Source organism: Phycodurus eques, chromosome 1, assembly GCF_024500275.1.
Source record: "Phycodurus eques isolate BA_2022a chromosome 1, UOR_Pequ_1.1, whole genome shotgun sequence".
NCBI lineage: Eukaryota > Metazoa > Chordata > Actinopteri > Syngnathiformes > Syngnathidae > Phycodurus > Phycodurus eques.
Window position 1 is genome coordinate 46,235,410 of NC_084525.1, and position 19,716 is coordinate 46,255,125.

The 19,716-nt window shown below is 47.9% G+C and overlaps 1 protein-coding gene across 1 annotated transcript; it reads left to right on the plus strand.

The window, feature by feature from the left end:
- Positions 1-13,147: 13,147 nt before the first annotated feature.
- LOC133414183 (uncharacterized) lies at positions 13,148-19,280 on the plus strand. The gene is made up of 3 exons (XM_061699375.1): positions 13,148-13,225; positions 13,674-13,818; positions 17,955-19,280. The coding sequence occupies exons 1-3, from the start codon at positions 13,148-13,150 to the stop codon at positions 18,473-18,475; spliced, it is 744 nt and encodes a 247-aa protein (XP_061555359.1). The 3' UTR covers positions 18,476-19,280.
- The last annotated feature ends 436 nt before the right edge of the window (positions 19,281-19,716 follow it).

The following is a 19,716-nucleotide window of genomic DNA, read 5'->3' on the forward strand; positions in this document are numbered from 1 at the left end:
TTCAAAGTGATCTCTTATTACTCCGTCTGCGATCTGCACGGATGTGTGCAACGGCCCCGACCGTACACTAGTTTAGTAACACAGATGATGAAAAAGCTGCAGTGAATCCCCATTTTCCCCTACCACAGGGATACGTCGCAGACCCACCCGCCAATGGGCAAAATATGCAAGACGGTATCGTTTTTATTTCGGGTTTTACCCCTCCCGCGCGGTGTAAACACATTTGAACACACTTAAAATGATTCAGGCAGACTTGGCGCCTTTTCCAAATCTTTTGCTGTTAACACACGGGAGACTATCGGATCGCATCACTTTGAGGAAACAAAGAGAAGAGACTTGCTCACATGTGCACTTGTCCAAATAGCGATAAAGCGTGCTTGCTTCCACTGTTTATCACTCCCAGTTGAAGTTTACTAGAAAACTAACACATAACTAAAACAAAGAGAATTGAATATTGTACGTTTAAACACCAAAATGTTCAACCCATTATTTCATCTAACCAAACGTCCGCTATCCTAACGCTAACACACAGTATAATGCCAAACACAACAGACACGGGCTAGCGCAAATTAGCAATTTCTTCTTCTTGCTCTTATTTCCGTCTTGCATCTCTTTGAAGGTGTTCAACTTCAAATTCGCACTTGCCTGTATCGTGCAAAAACCCACGAAAAGCAATCACTTCAAAATCTGCAATATACTGTCGATCAAGCATTATACAGTAAACGATAAACTGCGATACAGCGGGGGTTCACTGTATTCTTAAAGGGGGGCATATTATTGACAATGGACTTTCTATTGTTTGTCAATAAATATTGTAGTTGCCTGCACACCCATCAAGTGTGAAATGAAACAAGTCAGTCAATCTTTCGCTTTTTGCCTATTTCTGGAAATGTGTCGGTCAGCAAGCCTTTCTGCACTTTTGCCCGAAACGGGGGGCTAATCACCATAATAATCACTCACGCAGTTTCTCCACCAATGACTTGGCAGCTAGGCCGGCTGAAGTTCCAGAGTGAAAGAACTACTTGGTCGCCACGTCAAAGCCGAAAGGTAAGCGGAACTGCAGTTTGAGCACAGATTAGATACCAGTGTGACCAGCTTTAGCTTCTAAATTGGATCGTTATAATAATATTAGGCTGGTTGTGAAAGGGCATCCGTATCTAAAAAAACAATAACCTGCACCACACGGCCACGTTCATTGACAAGTGCAATTCGAGGGCTTGGGGATTAAAACTGCCTTCACACTTGTGTAGTTTTTGTGGAAGGAAAAATGTTAGCTAGTGATACACAAGAGATTCCAGCGCACTCAGCAAGCGACTCACCAGAATGATCCACCCTCTTCCGGAATCCACCTTTTCTTTATCTGTGTGTCTCTGCCCACAAAATGGGAGCAATTTCCATCTGTTGCCTTGAGCGCCTCGCTTCCAGTCAGGAGGTGCGTGGTGGGCACCTCGCTCGACACATTTGCAACTCTTTGCTCAAGCAATGTTCAAAGCAATAATAATATCTGACAGTTGGTATTGCAATTGAATCTGTATGTAAGTGTGTGTGTGTGTGTGTGTGTGTGCGTGCATGGGGTCGGTGTAGCCGACACAACCTGGAGCTGAACACGCTCAAGACTGAAGAGATGATCGTGGACTTCAGGAGGCATCCTTCGCCACAGCTGCCCCTCACGCTGTCCAACTGCCCTGCGTCAACCCTCGAGACCTTCAGGTTCCTGCGAGTCAAAGTCTCTCAGGACCTGAAGTGACGGATCAACATCAACTCCGTCCTCAAAAGACCCAGCAGAGGATGTACTTCCTGCGGCTTCTGAGGAAGCACGGCTTGCCACGGGAGCTGTTGAGGCAGTTCTACACGGCGGTCATCGAATCGGTCCTGTGTTCATCCATCACAGTCTGGTTTGGTATTGCTACAAAAAAGGACAAACTCCGACTGCAACGGACAATCGAAACTGCTGAAAAAGTTGTCGATACCCCTCTCCCCACCCTGGAGGACTTGAACTAAGACGAGAGCATGCAAAATCCTCTTGGAGCCTCCACATCATGGTCACCGGCTCTTCCGGATCCTTCCCTCAGGTCGGCGCAATCGAACAATGCAAACTAGAACTAGCAGACTTTCCAACAGCTTCTTCCCTCTTGCCATTAAATTGCTAGAGGTCAACTGTAATTGTATCAGCCTAACCTCATTACTGACAACCTTTCATTGCTCAGGGACTCTCCATAGTGTGTTCTTATGTTTTTATGTCTCAAAAGTATTTTTTGTTAAAATGGCTCTCTATTGTCGTACTAGAGAGGCTCCAACTGCCAGAGACAAATTCCTTGTGTTTTGGATATACTTGGCAAATAAAGATGGTTGTAATTTTGATTCTGAAGGCTCTAGGGACGTGGAATGTCACCTCTCTGGCAGGGAAAAAGCCCGAGCTGGTGTGCGAGGTCGAGACGTTCCGACTCGGTATAGTCGGACTCGCCTCCACACACAGCTTGGGCTCTGGTACCAGTCCTCTAGAGAGGGGTTGGACTCTCTTCCACTCTGGAGTTGCCCACGGTGAGAGGCGCTGAGCAGGTGTGAGTATAGTTATTGCCCCCCGACTCGGCGCCTGTACGTTGGGGTTCACCCCGGTCGACAAGAGGGTAGCCTCTCTCCGCCTTCGGGTGGGGGGACGGGTCCTGACTGTTGTTTGTGCCTATGCACCAAACAGCAGTTCAGAGTACCCACCCTTTTTGGAGTCCTTGGAGGGGGTGCTGGAGAGCGCTCCCGCTGGGGACTCCATCGTTCTGCTGGGGGACTTCAATGCTCACGTGGGCAATGACAGTGAGACCTGTAAGGGCGTGATTGGGAGGAACGCCCCCCCCCCCCCGATTAGAACTTTGTGGTCGTGTCATTGGACTTGCGGCCGCATGGCTTGGACACTCGGGTGAAGTGAGGGGCGGAGCTGTCAACTGATCAACTCCTGGCGGTGAGTTGGCTCCGATGGTGGGGGAAGATGCCGGTCCGATGTCGCAGGCCCAAACTTATTGTGAGGGTCTGCTGGGAACGTCTGTCAGAAGGAGTTTCAACTCCCACCTCCGGCAGAACTTCACCCACGTCTCGGGGAAATCGAGTCCGAGTGGACCATGTTCCGCGCCTCCATTGCTGAGGCGGCCGACCGGAGCTTTAGCCGTAAGGTGGTCGGTGCCTGTCGTGGCGGCAATCCCCGAACCCGTTGGTGGACACCAACGGTGAGGGATGCCGTCAAGCTGAAGAAGGAGTCCTATTGGGCCTTTTTGGCCTGTGGGACTCCTGAGGCAGCTGATGGGTACCGGCTGGCCAAGCGGGATGCAGCTTTGGTGGTTGCTGAAGCAAAAACTCGGGCATGGGAGGGGTTCGGTGAGGCCATGGAGAAAGACTTCCGGACGGCTTCGAGGAAATTCTGGTCCACCATCCGGCGTCTGAGGAGGGGGAAGCAGTGCACCATCAACACTGTGTATAGTGGGGATGAGGCGCTGCTGACCTCGACTCGGAACTTTGTGAGTCGGTGGGGAGAATACTTTGAAGACCTTCTCAACTCCACCGACATGCCTTCCCAGGAGGGAGCAGAGTCTGGGTTCTCTGAGGCAGGCTCTCTCTCCTATCTCTGGGGTTGAGGTCACCGAGGTGGTTAAAAAGCTCCTTGGTGGCAAGGCCCCGGGGGTGGATGAGATTCGCTTGGAATTCCTAAATGCTCTGGATGTTGTGTGGCTGTCCTGGTTGACACGCCTCTGCGTGGACACCGGAGACAGTGCCTCTGGATTGGCAGACTGCGGTGGTGGTCCCCCTTTTTAAGAAGGGGTACCGGAGGGTGTGTTCCAACTACAGGGGGATCACACTCCTCAGCCTCTCTGGTAAGGTCTATTCAGGGGTGCTGGAGAGGAGGGTCCGTCGGGAAGTCGAATCTCAGATTCAGGAGGAGCAGTGTGGTTTTCGTCCTGGCCGTGGAACAGTGGACCAGCTCTACACCCTCGGCAGCCATTTTTCTCACAAAATATACTTCCAAAGGTGCTACTAACCTGAAAATTTCATCAGTTGGGAACAACCCAAGTAATCCACACATACAAAGAAAGTAGAACAAATGAGATCAGAAATTAAGTTGTGTGTAAAAATGTGAAATGACACAGGGAAAAAGTATTGAACACGCCAACTGGGAATTTATTGAATACTTTGTATAAAAGCCTTTGTTTGCAATGACAGCTTCAAGACGCCGCCTATATGGAGAAACTAGTCGCATGCATTGCTCTGGTGTGATTTTGGCCCATTTCTCCACACAAGCAGTCTTCAAATCTTAAAGGTTCCGTGGGCTTCTTTTATGGACCTTGAATTTCAGTTCTTTCCATAGATTTCCAATGGATTCAAGTCCGGTGAATGGCTGGGCCATTCGAGCAACTTTATTTGTTTTCTTTGAAACCAACACAGTTTCCTTGGCAGTATGTTTTGGATCATTATCCTGCTGAAATGTCCACCCTCGTTTCATTTTCATCATCCTCGTAGATGGCAGCAGAATTTTGTCAAGAATGTCTCGGTACATTTGCCCATTCATCCTTCCTTCAATAATGTGAGGTTCACCAGTCCCATTTTCTGAAAAGCAGCCCTACACCATCATGTTCCCACCTCCGAACTTCACCGTTGGTATAGTGTTTTTAGGGTGATGTGCAGTGCCATTTCGCCTCCAACCTTGGTGTGCATTATGGCATCCAAACAGTTCCATTTTGCTCCCATCCGACCAGACGATATTCTCCCGGTATTTAACTGGCTTGCCCAAATGTTGCTCAGCAAACTTTAAACGAGTTTGTCATGATTTAATTTTTTCTTGTGACAACAGTACCTGCTAATTCCAGGTCTTTTTGAAGCTCTCTGCAGTTGGTCCTCGGCTCTTGGACAAGTCTTCTGATTATTCTTTGCACTCCTCTGTCAGAAATCTTGCGAGGAGCACCTGATGGAGGCAAATTTATGGTGGTATGATTGGCTTTCCACTTCCGTATTATGGCCCCAACCGTGCTCACTGGAACGTTCAGAAGCTTTGATGTGCGCCTGTAACGAATGTCGTGGTTATGTTTTGCAGCAATTCGTTTGCGATGGTCTTGAAACAGATCTTTGCTCTTTCGCCATCGGGAGATGTGTCTTGACTCACACCTTGGCAATGAGACCTTTATGTAGGCCATCAATTAGGATATTCATTTGCACTGTCAGGGGGCTGCAATGCTGTTTGATTATTGATCGATTATAGGTGTTCTCTTGGCTTTCCATGCCTTTTTGCACCCCCCTTCATGTGTTCAATACTTTTTTGTTGTTCAGTACAACTGAAAATAATTTTCCCAGCTGACATACACCAAACACAGGCACATGCATGAAGGAGTGTTGGCTTTTGTCTTCATGTGTTCAATACTTTTTCCCTGTGTCATTTCACATTTTTTCACACTTAATTTCTGATCTCATTTGTTCTACTTTCTTTGTATGTATGGATTACTTGGGTTGTTCCCAACACCTGAAGAAATGTTCAGGTCAATAGCACCATTGGAAATATATTTAATGAGAAAAATGGTGACGCGTTAAATACTTATTTCAGCCACTGTATGCACTGCCAAAACAACAATAGAAACATCTGCAACTTACCGCAAGGTGTTTTCTCAAGTTAGAAGTGGGCTGAAATATTCTTGTTTGGCCAGATTAAAAGCTGTTGTTTTTTGGAGTCTGTAAAGTAAACACTCGCGCAGCTGTTTTCTGTCCCCAAAATGAGTCATTTTGATTGGCTCACGAAGGCTTTGTTTGCGATGATGTGACAGCCTTGGGGCGTCTGATTGGTTAATTAGAGTCAAACGACCCGCAACGGCCCAGATGAAGTCGGAAATAGAGTGCACATGCAATAATGGATAAATAAAAGTAGCGAGCGGCATGTCGATTATTGTAGCGGAGTAAAAGTATCGATTCTTAACAAATACTCAAGTAAAGGTAAAAAGTATCAATCTACTCTGACAACTACAACCAAAAAGGGAAGCGTTAACACAATCCAGGGAGGAAGTGACGAGGCGATGAACAAGGACAGCAGCAGTGTGGGTGGGGGCGAGGGATGGACGGAGGCCAGTGATGTTTCTTAAGTGAAAGTATGCGGACCGGGAGATGTTGTTTATGTGTGCTGTCGAGGATGACACCCAGACTCTTCACCTGAGGAGACGGGGAAACAGGAATTATGGTGTGATGGAAAAACTCAATTTTGGCGAGCATGGACTTGGTACCTATGAGTAGGATTTCACTTTTATCACTTTTTGTTGAGTTGTAGAAAGCTACACGAGAACCAGCGTTTGAGTTTGGAGAAGTAAGGCAGAAAAGAGGAAGAGTGACAGTGGGTTTGGTGGAGCGATAGAGCTGGGTGTCATCCACCTAAAAGTGAAAATGTAAGTTGAATTCATGGGGAAGAAAATTGCCAACAGGTAGGATGTTGGTGATAAAGAGGCGGAGTCCCAAAACGGAGCCCTGGAGGACACCAGAAGAAACGGGGACAGAATGATTTTACTTGAACAAACTGGGTGTGGCCAGACAGGTAAGAACCGAACCACTGGAGGGCCGTGTGTGTGTCATGGCAATGTGGTGGAGTCTGTTCAGGAGGACGGTGTGGGAAATGGTGTCAACAGCTGCAGTCAGATCAAGGAGGCTGAGGATGGTCGTCGGCGATCTTGATGAGCGCTGTTTCGGTGCAAATGGAAGTGGCGGTCTTGGCTAAGCTTTTGGAGACCAATGGGAGATTGGAGAGGGGACGAAGGTTATTGAAATGATTTGGATCTGAACCGGGGGTTTTCGGTATTGGGGTCGTGGCTGCATTTTTGTATGATGTGGGAAAAATAGCAGTGGAGAGAAATGAGGGGATGATGTTCGTGATGAGGGGGAGCGGGGATGGGAGGCGAGCTTTTACCAGAACAGTCGGGTGGGGGTCGAGTTGGCAAGTGGAGGGCTTGGAGCGACGGCTGATTTCTGAAATGTCAATGGCAGAAAGCAGAGTAAAACTGAAAAGGGAGAGGACGGGTAGGACAGGGGGAGGCAGTGCGGATGCACGAAGGAAGGATGAAGGAGGAAGTTGCTGGTGGATCGCTTTGCTTTGATTTTGCATTAAAGAATGACATAATCAATCAATCGATCACATTTTAGTCATATGGCACCCGTCCGGTAGGTGGCGGTAATGTACCTGAATGCTGCCAATGTTGCCATCCCACATCTAAACGAAACAGCAAGGACAAGAAGCAGAAGGCCAAAAAGAGCGGAGTATGTCGCCACCTAGCGGCTACAAGTGTAACAGGGTCAGTTGGGTGCAATGAACGTGTTCAATTAAACAGGCCCAAATTTCCATTTGTGAAGTCAGTTCGGACAAGATCATCACAATTTCACTCATCATACTTGATGTTGACTTTTTTGGTTGGTGTGCCATGCGTTGTCTTAATCATTGTTGGGAAACGCAGCATTAAACAATCATTTGATGAAGAAGGAAAACAATGCAAAATGAAGGCAGTAAATATTCCAGGAATGGAGATAATCATAAAGATGAAGCAAACTAAAGAACACAGTAAGTCGAGCGTGGCCTGTCAAGTCGCAAGCTTGCATTTGATATGTTTTTGACATGAATACCTGCAAACCAAAGGTCATGTGCGGGCAACCGATGCGGCCCACAAGAGCATTCGCCATGTGATTCGGACACCAAATAAAACCTTTCGAGGGACAGTTGCAAAAAAATGTCACAATCCGGAAAATTCAATCGGTGGCAGTTGTGCGTAGCCTCCCGTTGAACGTGAGTTTGCGCGTGATCTGTTACTTGTGAACAAGCTCGAAGAGGGAGTGCATCCTCGTGGAAAAAGATTTCTTTTTATATATTTGATCGAATCAGGTAAAAGAGCAGTTTAAGCAGAACATCTCGTTTGCAACGGTGAGCTGGCCAAGAACACGTCAAGTCCAAGTCAATCACATTCAAGTTTGTTTTCACCTCCCCTCTCAAAAAGATCCAAAGGTTGAGTTGTAGGTCGCTTAAATGGTGAAACAAGTTTGAAAATGATTTCTCTGGGTCAAAATTCTTTTGCATCGCAAAATGTAAAATGGCATTTGAACAGGTGCGTGTATACGTTTTCTATCCACAGCAGTCATCTAAATGTAGCAGTTAATCACCGTTGGCGACCATACTGACCTGTTCGGAAATAGGCAAGCTTTTCTGTTTGACTTCAATATGAAAGCGGTTTTTCACCAGATTTTCCGTAGGCGGTAGGTATCCCACAAAACCGCCTTTTGTCCAACCCCAAAAAACTCAATTTCTCTTCTTGTGCTCAGCTTGAAGCGGCCGCTCCAAACGCACTCCGCATTTGGGCGGACGGTCATTTCTGGCTCATCTTGTCACATTGCTAATTCCAGTGGTTTGGGAGTCGGGAATGATCAATCAATCGTTTCCTCATTCCCTACTCAATCATCGCTAGAAAGGGAATACAGGGAACTATCTAGGAGGTCCGCAAGTTGAAGCGGCCAATCCAAACAGGACGAGAACCCCGAAGGCGCTTCCCGGTGATATTGACCCCAATCGCCATTTTGGGACAGAAGAAGGGGAATGGGACTATTTGCCGCGGCCCACCTGACGATCATCCCTCAGGGCCCACTTGCGGTACAGAATGAGTTGCTCGTAAACGCATTGGCGTTCCAACAAGTTGAATGCGGAAGTGGCCGTTGTGCAATCGCATGCCAGCCTCGCCGCTTTCACTTTTGCTCGCGTTCCAGTCGCCAAGCGCTCCGGCCAGCTGAGCAGCGGCGGACGGGCGGGTTTTTCTTTGCATCGTGCCTCATTTTGTTGCTCCTCCTGTCACGGAGGCCGAGTTATGTAAGAGGGAGAGTCTTCCCGCCGCCCCTCGATGTTTTTGTTTGTCTCAATGAGCCAAATGTCTCCCTGCTGAGGCCTCACAGCCTGTCCACTAGGCCCCTTTCCTGGAAACTTCCAGCAGAGGCTACTCGGGGCAGGCCCGCCGGATGGAGGGGGGGGTAGCGGGAGTTCTCTTCCAGCAAGTCACATGATATCGTAGACCCCAGTCACATTCATCCGGGCCCGCCGTCGGCTTCGAATCGCCGCTTACATTCATTTTCGATGGAGTGTGCTTCACTCATTGCTTCTTTATGTTGTTGCATTCCAACATTTCATTTCTATTATTGCTGGGGTTCACCAAAATGTGCGCTATTATTACAATCGTGTTGTTATGCACAGCAGAGGTGGCAAAAGTACTCACACTGTACCTAAGGTAGAAATACAGCTAAATAAATACTTGTGTTTATAATTTTAAAAAAACATTTTAAAAAAAATTCCCCTTTTTGTCTGACACAAAAAATGCGTTTCTCCACAACGCTTCATCCGATTTTCAAAATTCCTGCCGCGTTGTACTCGTTAAAGTAGCCTTTCCAACCACACTGGGCATTTTGACAGACTGTCATTTTTGGGAAATCTTCATCTAGAACTTAAACACCTTTATCTCCATTTTCACTTTTGAAAAGAAAAAAAGATCACAATATCAAAATATGTTTCCATAAATTTGCTAAGATGATGACATGCGTTCCAAAAAAGAGTAAATTAGCCAGTGCTAAGAGCGGAAATTTTTCCCCCCCATCCGTCCATGCTGGGACACGCTAATCCTCCCGACGGCTGGCTTAAGGGCGTCCCGGAGCCCGTCCCGGAGCCCGTCCCGGAGCCCGTCCCGGCCGACTTTGGCCCAGAGGCGGGGGGAGCCCGAAGCGGTCCACGACAAAATCGCGGACACCGTACTTGCGTGTGGTTTTCCAGACTAGACCAGAAGTGAACGTTGCGGCGCTTCGTTTGCAGTGTATTTGCGCTTCTTCCGGTCTGCTCTCTTCTATCGCATGCTAACTAGTCGCACGCATGTGTAACACGCTTAAATGGCAGCAAATTTGATTTTGAACCTCCAACTGCATTGCATTGTCTCATTGCCTCACATCCTGTTCCGTTGTCGCAGCAGTTTCGGGTACAGCGTTTCTGGAAATGAGCTTACTGTAATGATAAAAGAGGGCTAATTATTGTCGTCAGTTATAAAAACTCTGTTCGAAAACCATAACAACAGGAACACGGACACTCCGTCCCACACATTATTCCGGTCGTTGTTTTACTTGCACCTTCGAGCTTGTTTAAAGATGCATAAAGGCCCTTCGCGCAGTCATTCGGCATCCGCAAGACCGCCGGGCGATGTCCCGATCAAGTGGAAACATTGTGTAAAACAGTGAACCAATAAAAACATAATACAATGCAAATCCTTTTCAACCTAAATTTAACTGAATAAATACAAGACAGTATTTATGATTCAATCTGATCCATGTCGGTTGTTTGTTTTTTCAAATATTCTCTCGTTTTGAGTTTGATGCCTGCGACACATTCCCAAAAAGATGGGACAAAAGACGGCCAAAGTTGAAGAATGCTCCAAAACAAACACCTGTTCGGAACATTCCACAGTTAAGCAAGTTAATTGGAAACAGGCGAGTGTCATGATTGGGTACAAAAGGAGCATCCCCGAAAGGCTCAGTTGTTCACCACATTCAGAATCAGAATCAGAATCAGAATCATCTTTATTTGCCAAGTATGTCCAAAACACACAAGGAATTTGTCTCCGGTAGTTGGAGCCGCTCTAGTACAACAAACAGTCAATTTACAGAACACTTTGGGGACATCAAGACATTGACAAAAAACAATTGTGCAAAAAGATGCAGAGTCCTCTAGCACTTAGAGCAGTTCGAACGACTAATATTGCAATCGTCCGGTGCAATGACCATTGTGCAAAGGGCGCTGAGACTTTCAAGGAGTGTATGCGGTTTAAAGTGACGAGTAGCGCGATCATCTGGGACAATGTCGGTTGTGCAAATGTTACAGATACTCCTCAATCAGTGTGCAAATGGAGCAGATGCTACTCTGGCATGAGTGGCCAGTATATGCAAATAGTGCAGCATGGCGAGACAACTACAGTGAGTGCACAAGTAATAAATAATTGGCCCCACACAAATGTGACAACCAACTCAAGTCAAAAAATTGCCAGCTTGTTGTAATGGAATTATAGGTTAGGTGTTTAAGAAGTTGATCGCAAGAGGGAAGAAGCTGTTGGAATGTCTACTAGTTCTAGTTTGCGTTGATCGGTAGCGCCTACCTGAGGGAAGGAGCTGGAAGAGCTGGTGACCGGGGTGCAGACGGTCCGAGAGGATTTTGCACGCCCTTGTCTTAGTTCTGGCAGCGTGCAAGTCCTCAATGGTGGGTAGGGGGGTACCGACAATCCTTTCAGCAGTTTTGATTGTCCGTTGCAGTCGGAGTTTGTCCTTTTTTGTAGCAGCACCAAACCAGACTGTGATGGAAGAACACAGGACCGATTCGATGACCGCTGTGAAGAAAACTGTCTCAGCGGCTCCGGCGGCAGGCCGTGCTTTCTCAGAAGCCGCAGGAAGTACATCCTCTGCTGGGCCTTTTTGAGGACGGAGTTGATGTTGTTCGCCCACTTCAGGTCCTGAGAGATTGTAATTCCCAGGAACTTGAAGGTCTCGACGGTTGACACAAGGCAGCTGGACAACGTGAGGGGCAGCTGTGGCGAAGGATGCCTCCTGAAGTCCACGATCATCTCTACCGTCTTGAGCGTGTTCAGCTCCAGGTCGTGTCGGCCGCACCGCAGCTCCGGCCGCTCCGCTTCCTGTCGATATGCAGACTCGTCACCGTCCTTGATGAGGCCGATGACAGTGGTGTCATCTGCAAACTTCAGGAGCTTGACAGTCGGGTTCGCTGAGGTGCAGTCGTTCGTGTAGAGAGAGAAGAGCAGCGGAGAGAGGACACAACCTTGGGGCGCCCCAGTGCTGATGCTGCGTGTGGATGAGGTGGCCTCCCCCAGCCTGACCTGCTGTGTCCTGCCCGTCAGAAAGCTGTAAATCCACTGGCAGATGGCAGGTGAGACGCTGAGCTGGAGAAGCTTGGTTGAAAGGAGTTCATTGTTGTTCATTGTTAACAACGGCGTGAGCAAATAGCCCAACAGTTTAACTTTCACGTTTCTCAACGTACAGTTGCAAGGAATTAAGGGATGTCATCATCTACGCTCCGTAATATCATCAAAAGATTCAGAGAATTTGGAGAAATCTTTGCACGTAAGCGGCAAGGCCAAAAACAACATTGAATGCCCGTGACCTTTGACCCCCCTCAGGCGGCACTGCGTTAAAAAGCGGCATCATTGTGTCAAGGATATTGCCGGCACGTGGGCTCCGGAACACTTGAGGAAACCGTTGTCAGTTAACGCAGTTGGTCGCTACAACTGCAAATGCAAGTTCAAACTCTACCAGGCAAAGCCAAAGTCATATATCAACAACAGCCAGAAACGCCGCCCGCCGGCTTCTCTGGGCCCGAGCTCGTCCGAGACGGACCGCAGACGCCAAGTGGAAAAGTGCGCCGCCGTCTGACCGGTCCGCATTTCAAATAGTTTTTGGAAATCGCGGACGTGGTGTCCTGTGGGCCGAAGAGGAAAAGGACCATCCGGATTGTTATCGGCGCAAAGCTGAAAAGAAGCCAGCATCTGCGATGGTATGGCGTGCGTTAGTGCCCGTGTCATGGGTAACTTGCACATCTGTGAAGGTTACAGGTACAGGTTTGAGGCCAATGAATGCTGCCATCCAAGCAAGGTCCTTTTTCAGCGAGACAATGCCTCATAGTAAAAAGAGTTCGAGTGCTAGACTGGTCTGGCAGCAGTCCAAACCTGTCTCCCATTGAAAATGTGTGCAAGTGCATTATGAAGTGCAAAATACCACAATGGAGACCCCGCCCGGACGATCGAACAAGTTGTACGTCAAGCGAGAACGGGAAAGCATTCCACCTGCAAAGCTAAAAGGAAAGGTGATGTAACATGGTGGAAACCATGCCCCTGGCCCACATTTAACAACAAGCATCACATCCAAAATGAGAGAATATATGCACACAAAAAGGGTTTAGCATACATACATACACCCACCCACACACACACATATATATATATATATATATATATATATATATATATATATAAATGATTTGCAAATTACTGTACTCTCTTTTTATTTGCGTTTTATACAACGTTTCAACTTGATTTTGAATGTATGGTTATTTATTTATTTGCTGGCCGGAATGTGGCGCGTGCGGCAGGACGGGGAGGAATGCCTCGACCACGCCCCCTCGCCAGGGCTCGCCCAATCAGACCACGCGGTCGGTTTCAGGGCACCCGCCGAGTGCCAAGCGTAGAAAAACAACGCGTGGGATATTGGACAAAAGTCGATTTTTCTCCCCTTTGGGCTGGCGGGGCGCTTTTTGCGCGTGGGAGCAAAGTGTTAGCTTCGAGTCACGGGTGCTTTCGCGGCCCTCGGGGCGGGTCCGGCGGCCGCTGTTGTTGTTGTTGTGGAGTAAGGGGGAGCTTGAAACCGGCCGGCCTCCCTTGCCCCATTTCCTCGCTTGTTGTCGTCGTCGTCGTCGGTTCGGTTCGCTTGCCTGGATTCTCCCTCCATGTTGTTGTTGTTGTTGTTGCTGCTGCTACTGCTACTGCTGCTGCTGCGAAAGTGACGACTTGGCGGCCACGGCGGCAGGAGGAGCCGCTCGTCCGGCCGCCGGTAAGCCGAGTCCGGAGAGCCTTCGAAGAACGCTTCCTAGCGCCCCTTAGCCGTCGGCGGGTGGGCACGAGCGGCGGAAGGCAGTCGCGGGTGCCCGGCGGTGCCGAGCGGCCACAGGCTGGGAGCGCTTTCGGGGCTGCGTGACCGCCAGATGGGAAGTCCTGTGCTCGCCCGTCCAAGTGTCCCCGAAAACAGGTGAGGCCACTTTGGAGCAGCTTTTGGGTGGCTCGTTTGGGTTCGGGGTGCTTCAAGAAAGCAAGCGAACATCTCGAGCAGATGTGGCAGTTAGCTTGCGGAATTCCAGCAATGGTCGCACATTAATAACGCTTGAACTGCTGAACTTGTCTCTTCTTCTTCTTCTTCTTCTTCTTCTTCTTGTGTGATTTGTGGCCGAGCAAAAGCTGTTGGAGTATTTTTTATTTATTTTTTCCTGTCTCAGGTTGCAGCTTGTTTGTCTTTTTTTACTTCCCGAAGACGAGCAACGCGAGTGCACAACAAGAAGAAGAAGAAGAAGCCGGAGAAGCTGGCTTTTGTGCTTTGCGTGTAAATGTTTTCGCAGTTTTGCTGCTGCCGGACAATGCCGCGGCAGTGACGTCACGGCGGAAGTGGACGCACACGCCCGTCGCGTTCTTGTCGCGGCGACAATCTCGCCCCGTTTCTGTTTTGCTTCTTCAAGTTCGGCACGAAGCCCGATGGCAGCGAGGCGACACGATTGGCGGATTCCCAACAACATAAATGGAGTCAGCCTGTTTGTTGTGCACCGGGATCGATGAGCACATCCAAAAATGTGCCCGCTGTGTGTGTGTGTGCGCGCGCGGGGCTACCAGAGTCCTTGAGGCGTTTTTGTTTGGCTCCGTACATCAACAACGAAACCATTAGCCATCTAATCGGGAACTGTTTTGAGAGTCGATTCATCGTTTCGAGACTTTCTTCGCTTGAAAATGCTCCAAATCCTCACGCAGTGGATTGTGTTTCATCCAACTAAGACATTTGCAAACATCCGCTTTCACATTGAAAAACAATCATCAATATTTTAGCAGATTTTTTATTTGTATTTTTTTGACAGACCAAACCAGTAACTGAATGATAATCAATTTGCGAGTGCATTTCCTGCACTGTCAATATCAAATAATGTCCTGTTTTTGCATGAAGGGATGGAAATTGAGACTTTTTTTTTTTTTTTTTTTTTGGGAAATCTGCCCCCCCCCCCCCCCCCCCAAAAATGAATGGGCAAAATGAATGGATTATTAAAGTGACCGTTAGTTGGGTCCCTAATCCAGTGTTGTTGCTCCGCTAAAACACGCAGTTGTGTCACGCGGCGGCCGGGGACGTCCCGAGCCGGCCCGTCCCGACTTTGGACTCGCCCCGAAATCCGACGGTCCGGCTCCCCGACCCGTCACCGGGCCGCCGGAGAAGGTTTTCTGCGGAAGCTGCCGCCGTAAAGTGAGTCAAGTTGATGGTGTTCAATTCCTGACCACTTTTGCTAAATACTGCTTGCGTGAGCTCAACTTAACCCATCCACGTTTGGATGTATTTATTTTCACAATAACGCAAGATTAATATAATAACATGAGATGAGAAAACCTGGCGGGGTCCCTAAGATCAGTCTCACCTCATTGTGCATTCGCAGATACATAAATAATCAACTCTGGAAAAAAATGAAGAGAGCAAAATAACATTTGGAATGACAACAACTTCTCATGACGGCGTTGTTGCGGTTTATGCGTGAAAGAAGCTCAACGGATGACGTCTGCCAATAAACAAATGGAATGCGAGATGAGTCCTGCCTTCCTTCGCATGACAAATGCAACACGGCGGGGACGTTATTTAGCGCTTACAGCTGCAACTACCAATTATTCTTTCAATTAATCGACGAATCGGATTTGAAAAATCGTTTACATTTCGATGGCCGTATTCGTAAACGGGACGTGATTCCAAACGGACGGTGCGGAAGATGCGCAAACATCGGTTGAGGATTCAGTTCCTGGTTTGATCTGTAACGTCTGAAAATTGGCAAGAATGTTAATTGTTTTCCAAAGTCAAAGCAGATGTTTGCAAATGGCTTCTTCCGAAACACTCAGGCTATGTTCACACTGCAGATCAATTCCGATTGATTTTTTGTGTATCTGTTTTTTTTTCCCGTTCCAATATGAACAGTGCAGCTCCGTTTTTTTTTTTTTCCATATCCATCGCAGGCCTCTTTCGTGGGTGGATATAAATCGGACGTGTGTGTGTAACTATGTATATGTTTGTCATTTTTGTTGTCGTTGCTGTTGGAAATGGGTTTCCGTACTGATAATTAGCATGTTGAAGGGGTAGAAAGAAGAAGAAAAGAAAAAAAGAAAAAAAAGAGGAGCCGGTGCAGCATGCGAGCTTCGGGCCCTCGTCGTCGAGCTGTGTCGCGGTCGACGATTTGCGTCTTACGTAACTTGGGGAGAATTCATTTCATTCTGGCAGCAAATCGAGAAAACTCAGAGGGATAAATCGTTCCTGTGTCGTGTAGGCTATTGATAGAGTGGCAGAAATAGCGTCAAGTCGGTTGCGCTAATATCGGGGGGGGGGGGGGGGGGGGGGGGTTAAATACACAAAGCACGAGTTCAGATAGAGATATCGAAGAAATATTTTGTAACTTTTGTACTCCATATGCACAAACTAGTTATTCTTGTGCAAAACAGGTTTATTGCTGAAAATGCGAGGTGACATATGGGCATGAAAATAAATCTGTCAACAGGAAGTGTGTATTTCTACTTTTTGGAGAATCGACATCAAAACGTTTGAATCCGTATCCATTAAAAGTACAAGCTGAAGAATTGAAATAGAATTTCGAAGTTCTTCACGTGGCTGAAACGCATGTGCGATCGCACGCAAATGGTTTGCGATCTGGACGAGACGCTCGCGCGCAGTTCCCTCAAGGCGGGAAGTGACGGCGCCGTCGTTTGACTTTCAGTTTTCTACACCCGGGGCCGACGGCGAGCGAGCGTGTCTGACGACCATCGAGACTCGTCTTTAATGAGGCTGAGGTGAATGTTTTGTGCGTGTGGCTGTTTGCGGTCGCACGCGGAGAAATCCCACGCGAGCGCGGGTCGCAGAGCAAACGCGGAGCCCGGGGTTCGAACCCGCGCCCTCAGAACGTCGAGGCCGAGCTCTTTCCGCTTCATTTTTCCTTTTCCCAAAATAAATGTGCAAAATCCGTTTGTGGCGGAACGCGTGCGCCCTCTAGTGGTCTGCGAAGGAATCGCTGAACTGAAAGTTCTAATTGAGCAAATTGTTGTCGTGAAACTTGTAGTATACTTTTTTTTAATCCAGTACAGTACGTTTGCTAAGTAAAGTTCCGCTGTGTTTAACTTTTGCATACAGTACAGTCGCAATAAATCTTTTAGAGCTCTTTGTTTTCAAATGTTTAACTTATGTACCAAGCATTTTATTTGAATCGTTGTTTCAGTACACTTTCTAAATGTTGTATATTTAAGCGCACCACATGTTGCAGTGGCTTCCATTAGTATTCAATACGTTGGCCCCCGCACATTCGCATCACCCACGGATTCACCTGTTCGCATGTATTCAATCCCAAAAACACTTATTTGCAGTTGATCAGGATCATCTTTATTTGCCAAGTATGTCCAAAAACACGAGGAATTTGTCTCCGGTCGTTTGAGCCGCTCTAGTACGACAACAGACAGTCGATTGACAGAGAACGCTTTGGAGACAGAAAGACATTGACAAAAAAAAACAACAACTCATATTCAAGAGTTTTTGGGTTTTATATATATATATATATATATTTCCCCCAAATGCAATTTGAATGCTTGTCAATTATCTGCAGATTTCAGGCCCGGTATTGGCCGCTATCATTTTTAGCATTAAAACCTCTGTTTTATGTCATGCTTGTTCTTGGAGAGCTAAATATTTTGGGAGGTGGTACTTGGTGTAAAAAGTTTGAGAACCACAGGTCTAAATCACAATGTTGGACATTTGGGAGAAATGTTGTCAGCAATTCATGGAATAAGGGCAACGTTTTCACGTTACTCAAACAAACGGGAAAATCGGAGAAACTGCTTATTTTTGTAATCTTTAGATTTTCCCAGCGCTGTATATTCATGCTCCAAATACATATTCGAAAATAGCCTTCGCTTTGGAAATACTAATGAATGTTTGCCAAATGGCTGCGCGTGAGTGCGGTCAATTGTGTTTGTGCAGGCCGCTGTTGCCTCTTCTTGATTTATTCACGGCAGCAGTACGGCGAGCGCTTACGTAACGGCGCGAACGTACGCACGGGGGCCACGAGAGCGCGCGTGCCAACCGAGCGTCTCCTTTGTGTGTTTCCCCTCCAGCCGATCGGCAAAGCGGACTTCGTCGTGCCCGTCGAGATCGAGGGGATCGCGCGCCAGGTAAACGGCGTGAGCGCGCTGATGTGTTTGCAGCACGCGGAAGCGCGAGGGCTGCGGAGACCTCTACTGGCCGGACGCTCAACGAGGAATCACGGCAGCGAGCAGGAAAACGGCTCGTTTCGTCCCGCGTGACGGCCGACGCGGTGACTGCGGGAGAGGGACCGAAGTGCCCGCTGCGTTTCGACCGCCGGGATGGCGGGGGGGGGGGGTTCGAGTGCCGGCGAGGCGTCCGTGTGGGCCTCTGCCCGGTTCAAGTAATCCAGGATAGGCTGGTTAACACTGGCACGGCCTATTCTCGGTTACTTGTTTCAGGAAGCGGCCATCAGCGGCTAATGCGGAGGCCGGGATCCATCCTCACTTGGGGTGCCGCTCAGCTGGACTGGACTGGTTGCCAGCCAATCACAGGGCACAGGGCACAGAGACTGGAGGTTCGGGCTGTCACTATCAAATCTTTTTACAATTGATTATTCTATAGATAGTTCTTTGACTAACCAAGTTTAAAAAAAAAAAAAAAAAATGGTTGTTGTTTTTGAGGTCTTTTTTTTTAACTAAAAATCAGGTCATCACTCCCAAAAGGAAGGTTTTTATTCTTAAGGGAGGAAAAAAAAATCCACACCTCCACGGCCTTGTGCGAAAAAGTCTCGGACTCCACCATAAGGAGGAGATTGGGCAAAAATGTTCCAAGACGAAAACCAGCGGCATCAATTTAGCCGGAAGATATCTTGATGATCCCCGAGACTTTTGGGAAAATACTCTGCGGTCTGACGAGACCAAAGTCGACCTTTTTGGAAGGTGTGTGTCTCTGGCGTAAAAGTAACGGCGCATTTCATCATAGCAACAGTAAAATACGGCGGCGGCGGCAGTGTGATGTTTTTATGTGTCGCCAAACGGAACCGCGAATTCTGCAGTCTACCCAAAAATCCTGAAGGAGAATGTCCGGCCATCCGTCGGTGACCTCGAGCTGGAACGAACTCGGGTTCCGCAGTACGACAATGATCCATAACGCACCGGCAAGTCCCCCTCTGAATGGCTAAAGGCAAAAGTGCTGATCTGCGTCCTATTGCGCTGCCGTGGCGTTGCAAGCTTGAGAAACTTGACAACAATTCTGCAAAGGTGAGCGGCCCAAAATTTCTCCACAGCGCCGGAAGAGACTCATCGCAAGTTATGGCAAACGCTTGATTTCTCAGGGTGGGCCATCGCTTTTTCACACTGGGCCAGATAACTTTGGATTTTTTTTCTCCCGTAATAATAAAAACTGTTTCAAAACTACATTTTGTGTTACCGTGTTGTCTTTGACTCATATTTAAATTTGTTTGATGATAGGAAACATTTAAGGGTGACAAACATGCCCAAAAATAAGCGCTCAGGAAGGGGGCAAACCCTTCCTGAGCACACACCCCTGGGACCTTTTCGCTGCCTGTGGGGCCACTCGCTAATTGAATATGCAAATTGCTCGGGCATCCCCTCACTCACACTTTAGAATTGACATGGCAACTCCCACCGCACATCCGTTGTACAGCTGGGTTCACGACCCTTGTCCTGCCTGCTTCCCCTCCTGTCCCTGTCCTGTCCTGTCCTGTCCTTCCCTCACAGGGTGTAGCACGACTGCCCCATACAACACTCAAATCGAATGTGTCATTGTTCTAGATGCGTAAGGATTTTCTTTTCTCATCTTGTTTACACTTAGTGCTTTGTCTTTTCTCAC